The 9,350-nt window shown below is 42.5% G+C and overlaps 1 protein-coding gene across 1 annotated transcript in view; it reads left to right on the top strand.

Moving 5' to 3' along the window:
* The window catches only part of LOC112461227, a 33,609-nt gene extending 29,735 nt beyond the window's left edge, over positions 1-3,874 (top strand). Inside the window, exon 16 of the mRNA XM_025026393.1 lies at positions 64-3,874. Within this exon, the coding sequence (XP_024882161.1) occupies positions 64-2,222 (2,159 nt within the window). The 3' untranslated portion in view covers positions 2,223-3,874. The remainder of the gene's footprint in view (positions 1-63) is intronic.
* The last annotated feature ends 5,476 nt before the right edge of the window (positions 3,875-9,350 follow it).

The following is a 9,350-nucleotide window of genomic DNA, read 5'->3' on the forward strand; positions in this document are numbered from 1 at the left end:
CGAACCCGTGTATCGTCCGGCTGTCCCAGCCAAATCTGATCGACCACCTGAAGCGACCGGGCCAGGGCCGCAAGAACCGGTTGTCCACTCCGAATCTACACATCACCCCCGTCAAGGCACCGCCGCAATCGCAATCGAGCATCGAATCCCAGGATTCGGGCACCTACGAGTGTACCCGCTCGACCACCCCTTGTCCACCGAGTTACTCGCCCGCGAGTCAACGCAGCCGTTACTCGCAGCCAAACCTGCCGACCCTGCTGATCTCGTACGATCGGCGATCGGGCGGCTCGCCAGACCGTCGCATCCGCATGTCACAGCCGACCCTCAACTCCAGCCTGAGCGGCATCAATTCGTTTAACTTCGTCGGCATGCACCGCGGCAGCGCTGGCGGTCGTTTGTCTTACACCAGTCTGCGTGCCGCCTCGGGCGACAACAGCATCAACGAGGAGGAGAGACTGTCGACACCAAACGTGCACGCCCTGGGTGGCAGCGGAAGCCCCCGTGGCAGCCTGACGATGGAGCGGAGTTCGTCGCGGCTGTCGCAGCCGGACGTACGCCGATTCATTCTACGGCAAGATAAACGCGAGCGACTGTCGCAGCCCACTCTCGTCACCGGCGATTACTATCCCGGTCGAACGCAGCAGCGACTATCCCAACCTTGCCTCAGCAGCGGCGGAATCAGCATGCATTCACCCTCGCCGCCACCCTACCCTCTCAAGCATAAGAGATTCGGACCCGCCGTCCTGCAGGCAAGTCAGCGCGACCGTCTGTCGCAGCTGGACATCGGCGCCAAGTATCGAAATATCAAGGACCTGGGAGGCGGCGGCGGCGGCGGCGGCGGTGGTGGCAATCTCAGTGCCGCGCAGGTCAAATTCAATCGCGATCGGTTCTCGATACCGGAGCTGGAGACGCAGAACGACCTGCGGTTGATCGCCGGCACGCCCAAACAGCGCTTCAGTTTGGACAGCCAACTGGCGAAGCAGCGCTTCAGCTTAGACAGTCAGGACAGCTGCAAGTCACGGCTGCTACCAATCGCCAGCTCGCCGATCTTTGAGCATCAACAGATGAAAACCGAGGAGCTCATGGGGCTGACGTCTGACAGATTAAAGAGTCCCACCTGCGAGGGTCTGCAGAGCGTGATCGTCGCGAGCACGTCACCGATCTTCCCACCCGGCGAGAGGCGATTTCTTGCGCCTGACTTCCCATTCACGGGCAGGAAACCGTCCAAGTCACCATCGCCACCCAAGTCAGAGGTCTTCTCGTTCGCAAAGTCGGCGCGTTCCGGTAAACCACCACCGATTCCAGTCCGGGAGAGAATGTCAGTGCCGGAGATCAGAAACTCGAGCTTGCGCCGACTGCTGGACCCGCCTGCCCGGCAGCGACATAGCATCGCCGGTGGTCTGAGGCAATCGCTGCTGTCGCCGGTGAAGCTGCCAGAGTTCGGCACCGGTGGCAGGAAATCGCCGCGATACTCGATCGACGACGCGCTCGAGAAGCTGAAGAGGATCGAAAAGGAGGAGAATCGACGGAACCAGGAGGCGAGCGAGAGGCAAGGAATCAAGGAACAGGATCAGCAACAGGAAAAGGAACCGAAGCACATTCAGCGGCACTATTCGTACACGTATGAGACGCCCGGCAGCGACGAGAGCGGCAGCGCCTCGACGCTCGGCAAGCTGAGCGTTGGCGGAACGCCGAAGCGCAAGTTTCTCGAGAGTAATTTTGACGAGAACGAACAGGTGATCACGACGGTGATCGAGACGGAGATACCGATGATCTTGCCGAGCACGCCCGGCAAGTACGCGAAGAAAGCGCAGGCGTACTCGAGCGATACGCCCAAGTGGATCCGGAAGTACCTGGAGAACGAGAGTTCAAAGGTAGTAGGCAGAAAGACCTCCACCGACAAGGACCAGATCGTTAGATCGAATAGCCGTAGAAGCAGCCGCAGAAAGAGTTCGCTGGAGTCGATCGAGGCAATGACGAAGAAGCCCGAAGAGAAGAAGGCACGCTCTAAGTCCGCCAGCTGCGAAGAGAGAATTATCAAGGACATCGCGGAGCAAAAGGGCGTGAGAGAGACCTACGTGAGGATCGTGCCGTCCAGTAACGCCCAGCAGGAGAATAGATACGAGGTCGGCGTGGAAACCACCGCGACCTCGTGGACGAAGACCGACGGTCGGGGTCTCTACGGCGACGACACCGACACAGACGATTCCACGTCGATTTAAACAAAGGCAGGAGGTTTCGCATGTCACCGCCATGAGAGGAATCCTCGGTCTCGATCACTCTGATTGCCGCCATCGCTAAACTGTTGATCGGGTACGATCGATCTTGAAGAAACGAAGAGAATCCAATTATTTTGACAAATGCATCTCGGAAAAAGCGTAATGGAAAATATGTTACAGTCATCTTGCAGATTTTTTAAAAAACTACTTAAAAAAATTTCAATCATAGTTTACGTCATTGTAAAAATTTATATTAATAATGAAAATGATTGGAGTGATCAAACCATGATTCTTTAAAATTTTGAACGGATTCGTTTCGATCATCATTGAATTATTAATACACATGCCATTAACACTGGCTATTGTTATTTTCACAAGTATATCAATTGGAATAATTAATCAAATAATGCATTTGATATCAATTTATTTGACTTATTAATTATTCAACAAAAGTTCAGTAAAAAATGTTAGAAGAAAAATGTTTTATTAGTATTACATCGATACGGTCTCTTGAATTTTCGGTTTGAGAATTTCCGTCTACAAATGAGGATGCGAAATTTAAATAAGAAATCTTGAATCGGAATATCATCGTTGTGTAATATATTCAACAAGAATCTTTCAGTTACAATTTACACAGCTGTGTTACGTAAGGGACTGAAAAGAGAATGTACACTGCGTGTACCTCAAATCAGTGAAACGAGAATAGCACAAGTCAGACCGCGATCAAGGCAGACACGAGGAAGACCTATATACGCAAGGAAAAAGAAATGATCTCGAATAGAAGTCTCCGATATTTTGTACTTAATACGCTGCGCTCGACATCTCAGCGGGATAAATCGGAAGTGAAAACCGATTGCGGATACCTATTTTTGCACAAACAGAGAGGACCACGATACGCGCGATACTTCGCATGCATTCAGCCTAAATGATACTCAGATCTGTGCTTCACTAACCTTCTCGATTCCGAAATGATTTCTGCTTTGTATATATCTCGAATAACCAAGAGGGAAACCAGAAAGGATAATATAGGGCGATCGAAGAGACTCGCGATACCGAAAAATTTTCTTCTGATCCTCATCGTTAAAATCGTACGACACAATGATCGTTGGATTCCGTTCATCAGATCTTTGATATACGTGTGTTCCAATCGAATTTCCAAACAATCGCGTGAGACCGTTCGATCGTTTTGCATATAATGTGTATTTTGTGCACTATTTTTATCAAGCTTGTAGGGACTAAATGTAAAGACAGTCACCTTGTACATACATCGATGAAAAGAGTTATAAGTTATAATATACTGCTGGATGTCGATCGTTGCTGAATTTATGAGATCATTTAATCGTCTTGAACGTACAAACTTTTCATTTCTCGTTGAAAAAATATTTTTCGCTTGCAAAAACCGTGCCGGATTTCCGTGATTACATATTGTACTGTTAATCACAAAATCAATTTATTCAGGATAATGTGCAACGCGCGCGGGCGAATGCTCGTTTTTGATGATACTAGTCATTATAACATGATTTTACGAGCAATCGGATATATATGTAGGGTGCTTCTGATAAAATGCCTTTGCAAAGATTTAATTAATAATTAACAGAAGAATAGAGTATATATTCTTTTGGCATTTGTGATTTTTTTATCTAAGTAATTTTATATTGTTTTATTTTTACTTTTAAATCAATTATATATTAAATATTAATGTTTGACGATCTATAAAACATTTCTTTAAACAATTTCATTAATACCTCAAAGTTTCAAGTTTCTTAATCTAATTTTTATTTTTAGTCAAGCTTATCTGTCACATTTATGAATAGCTAGAGAAATTTTTAATAGAAGACGATTTTAACACGTTAAGTCTTATGATTTTTCTTATTAATTTATATTAGTCATACACTTATTATCTATTAAAATTTTATTATTTGATATCATTTTTAAGTAAGTTTTTCCTGATCACCAAAGTCTCTCTCTGTTTATTAAGAAAAATATTAGAGATACGTTATATTTAAGCACCCTGTATGTATACACGCCTAATGCGCGAATATTCCGATACGAACGTGAATGTGTATTTGAACGTTGAGTAGTTATTATTTCCTTTAGTAGTATGTCATTTTACTCGTATATACTACATGTATTATATGTACGGCATTTAATACATGAGTAGAGATGTCAAACATTAGTCGAAATATGCATAGAATGATAACGTTATACTTTGTAAAAAACGTGCCCTCTGATGTGTACACCCGATTATATTAGAAATATATAATCCATATTGTTATAAAGCCTGAAAGAATTCTTCAAATCCTTCAAGCATATCATTTATCTTTTTATATCTTTTTACAGCTTCGTACACATTGTTAAATTCACATTTTTTATACACATTTTTATGCTATATAATTTTCTTACGCTCCTGTTTCTTTGTCTTGCTTAAAATTAATTAAGAAACCTTCCTCGAGAGTGGCCACGCCGGCGTTTTTACTTGATACTGTTTTATTGGACTGCTTGATACTCTATTCACATCTATTTTCAACGTTGGAACTATTTGGCATACCCATTTTCTGGCACTACCGATGAAGTCTCCTCACTTGGTACGTGTCCGTGCTACGCGCAGTGGCAGAAGGGAGGGAAGCGGAGAAATGGCTGAAGCAAGGAAGGCGGAAGGAGATGGATGAATGAAAGACGAAGGGAGGGGAAATAAATGAAATGTAAGGTCGCATATGGCCAGGGCGCGTAGGGGAGTGATTTGTAAGAGGTTTGGGTACGTTCCTCATAAAAAACGCCTTGTAAACCCTACGGGGATACACAATAAATCTATAATATCTATCTATCTAGTCCCGAATGTAAAGGTCGCTGACCAAGTTAACAAAAAATATTTTATCATATTTTATTATATTTTATTTAAATAAAAGTGCAAGATTATTTTTTAAAAGATATAGAAAAATTTTTAAGAATATTTAAAAAAAATGTAGAAAAATAGATCAATTAAATATTTAATATTATTCCTTTCTTTACAAGTATATAAAGGATCTCCCCACCAACCATATGGATTTTGGTTCCCGGCTAAATTGTCTAAAATTTTAGTATGTTGTACTGTTTGACCTCCTGATCAAAAGTCTCAATGGGACCTAGGTCTGAAAATCAATAGTTTTTGAGTTATAAACCTCGGAAGTCTCGTATTGGCCATATTGTTGCGTGGTCTCATTGTGAGTCAAGATACTGCCATTCTTAAACTTCCCTGGGGGAAAAATGGGTTTGGAGGGTGGGTTATTTGGGTTTTACATATTATATATGGGTATGTATATATTATATATACACATACAATACATACATATATATACTCGCAGAAACAAAAAAATATGTTTTTGACAAAACATTTAAGCCTGATCTACAATGTGCTCTTTGCTTCCTGTTTTTTGCTCTTAACTTGTTTGCGACTATCCCGTATTTCGCAATTGCGTCGCGTAACGCGATGTTTTTTGTTCTCTGTCGCTTAAGATAAAAATTGACGAACTTTAGAAGAGACAAGAAACATCACGTTACGCGACGGAATTGCGAAATACGAGATAGTCGCAAAGAGGTTAAGAGCAAAAAACAGAAAGCAAAGAGCACATTGTAGATCAGCCTTTAGTACAGTGTTAGCAGAGCAGAAATATTTTTAGACACGTCATTAGCAATTCCAGCAATTTCGTTTTCTGATTCATTATTCCGTCACCATCGCCTGCGTTTAGTCACCGTAGCATGAGATACGGTGTCCAGGACCTACGACGCCGCGACGGGGACGTTGCAGGATGGATTTTTAGGCCCCATATGAGTCCGGCTAAGGCGAGATCGTGGTGGTTCAGCAGGCTAGGGCGAGATCGTGGTAGTTATCCGGCTAAGGCAAGACCAGGAACGATCCGGCCGGCTAAGGCGAGATCGTGGTGGTTCAGCCGGCTTGCCGGATCGTTCCTGGTCTTGCCTTAGCCGGCTGAACCACCACGATCTCGCCTTAGCCAGACTCATATATGGGGCCTAAAAATCCATCCTGCAACGTCCCCGTCGTAGGTCCTGGACACCGTTTCTCATGCTACGGTGACTAAACGCAAGCGATGGTGACGGAATAATGAATCAGAAAACGAAATTGCTGGAATTGCTAATGACGTGTCTAAAAATATTTCCGATCTTCTGACTGTACTAAATGTTTTGTCAAAAACATATTTCTTTGTTTCTGCGAGTATATATATTATGTATTAATAATAATAATAATAATAAACTTTATTAACGGGTAATAAACCCTTAATAAAGCGTACAAAGAGAAAAGAAAAACAAGAACAATAAAATAAAATTAAAATTTTACAACATAATATGGAGAACATTTAGGTTACAAGAGTAGACGAGAAAGTTTTTGTTTAAAAGTTGATACAGAGCCACCAAAAAAGTCAACCCTATTGGAGAAATTACTTGCAGATATTATTAGCCTATTTACACAAAAATTTGCGCTATACAAAGTACGGTGATACCCGAGGTGGAAGATGGAGTACTGTCTTAATTCTCTAGTCGGGATGTTAAAATCGATACGTTCCATAACAAATCCGGACAATCAGTAGAGTGATTAAAAAGCGTAAAAATAAATGTAAGGTCAAAGGTTAGTCTCCTACTTTCTAACGATAGCAGATTTAATCTATCTAATATAGTGCAGTAGGCATGGCAAGTAATTGACATGGGATTATCCAGCCGATAAGCAGCCATACGCAGGAATTTGTGCTGCACACGTTCAATCAATAACTGATGGCATTTAAAATACGGAGACCAAACTATGGAACAGTACTCCAACTTGGGGCGAACTAACGTACAGTATAATAATTTTAAAGTGATTATATTCTTAAAAAATCTACCCCATCGGAGGATGAATCCAAGCGTTCTATAAGCAGATGAAACTATTAATTGTATATGTGTATTAAATGATAAGTCCGCACTGAATAGAACCCCGAAATCTCTAGCTTCGCGCACTGCTGAGAGAGGTAAACCATCAAGAGTATATAGTAATATAAATATGAGTTACGTCTATGAGTAAAATGAATGACAAAACATTTAGAGACGTTAAGCCGAAGACAGTTCCTCCTACACTAGGCCTCAAGTTCAAATAAGTCATGTTGTAATAAAAGCGCATCAGCAGGGTCCGTTAATCCGACGGTATAATTTAAGGTCATCAGCATACAATAAGAAAAAGCAGAATTTAATAAAAGCAGCTATGTCATTAATAAATAAAACAAATAAAAGAGGGCCAAGATGTGAGCCCTGTGGCACTCCAGACAAAACATTTATACTTCTGGAGAAGCTATTATTAAATTTTATGACTTGATACCTGTTTGATAGGAAGCAAGATATCCAACGCAAAAGAGAACCTCCGAACCCTAGAGATCAAAGTTTACACATTAATATAGTATGATTAACTGAGTCAAAGGCTTTTCTAAAATCGATATAAACTGAGTCAACCTGGGATCCCCACTCTCAACAGCAGAAGTTAAAAAATCATATTGTATGTGTATATGTGTGTGTGTGTGTATGTGTGTATGTGTATTGTATGTGTATATTAGGGTGTGTCATTTTGGAGCAACTTTTTTTTTTTTATTTCACGAATAGCATATATACTTGCAGGAAGGTAAAATAAGATACCTGTTAAAATTTTAGTCCTTAATATTAATATTAACAGGTCGCTCATTGCGATTTTTCATTTTTCATTTAGTAAGATAGAAAAAATTTTATAACTATCTAACAAACAGTAATACAGCATTGCGCCACATAAATTTTCTGTAGTAAATTTACCGCTCTACAAAAAAGAGCTCTTATCATTTTTTCATAAATTCAACCGTTCAAAAGATATTCAAAGTTAAAGTTTGATAAATTTTATAAAACTTGTTTTTGCTTCTTATGAATGTTATATCATATCGACTATTAAAAATTATGAAATAATTAATACATATTTTTGTAGAAAATTTAACGATCTACAAAAAAGGTCTCTTATGTTTTTTTCATAAATATAACCATTTAGACGATATTAAGGTTTATACTTTGAACTTTAAACCTTAATATCGTCTAAATGGTTATATTTATGAAAAAAACATAAGAGACCTTTTTTGTAGATCGTTAAATTTTTTACTTTCGCCCCTTGGTGCACAATATACTATTTTCTATCTTACTAAATAAAAAATAAAAAATTGCGATGAGCGACCTGTTAATATTAATATTAAGGGCTAAAATTTTAACAGGTATCTTATTTTACCTTCCTGCAAGTATATATGCTATTCGTGAAATGAAAAAAAAAGTTGCTCCAAAATGACATCCTAGTGTCATATATGTATATATATATTGTGACGTTGCGGCTCGCCGCACCGTCGCGGCGCCCCGCCACCGTCACAAGGCGCGGAATTTCGCGCCCAGGGACAGACCAGGGGGGCAACGACGAGATCTCCAGGGGTCGTAATTAATCGCGTTTCCGCATTCTGATTACTTTCTTTTGTTTTTTTTTGCAATGTAATATGCGCGGCACCTCACCCACACTACGACAAACCTTCGAGGGAGTACTTGGCGAAGGAAATCAAGGACGATCGATGACCGAGGAGGGGTGACAAACGCGGAAGCAGCAGAGATCGCGGGCTGGCGAGAGCAACGCGGCAGGCGTGCGGCACGTGCGGCAGTGACGGACGAGGCCGCCGATAGCGGGGCCACAAGCCCTTGGGTGAACGCCCGGCTTCAGCAAATGATCTCCACAAAACACCGCCCCAGGGTCAAACCGGAGGCACACCGGCGCGAGCGAAGTTCCGTCCGCCGCTAGGGATAAAAATTTGAGGAGTCGCACGTCGCCGAGGGACCGTTGCCCGCCCCCGAAGGATCTCGTATCGACAGCACTGCGCCGGGACACCGCGGGCTTGCAAGCTCGCGCCCGATTGGCTCGCGCGCTCCTCAGGAAGGGGTACCGTATCGATTCCGCAATCGAGCGGGTTTAGCGTTTCACTCTCTGGTCGTCCGTCGGCGAGATACGTTTGATTAAGATACGCGATAGCCACCCCGAGTTGGGTATTTCGATATTTATCTGGCGGATCGAGGATCGTTGGCGGAAGGTGACGGCGAGGAGCCCAGGAGGAGGCGTATCAC

Source organism: Temnothorax curvispinosus, unplaced genomic scaffold, assembly GCF_003070985.1.
Source record: "Temnothorax curvispinosus isolate PA1 unplaced genomic scaffold, ASM307098v1 QBEX01011168.1, whole genome shotgun sequence".
In the NCBI taxonomy this organism is placed as follows: domain Eukaryota; kingdom Metazoa; phylum Arthropoda; class Insecta; order Hymenoptera; family Formicidae; genus Temnothorax; species Temnothorax curvispinosus.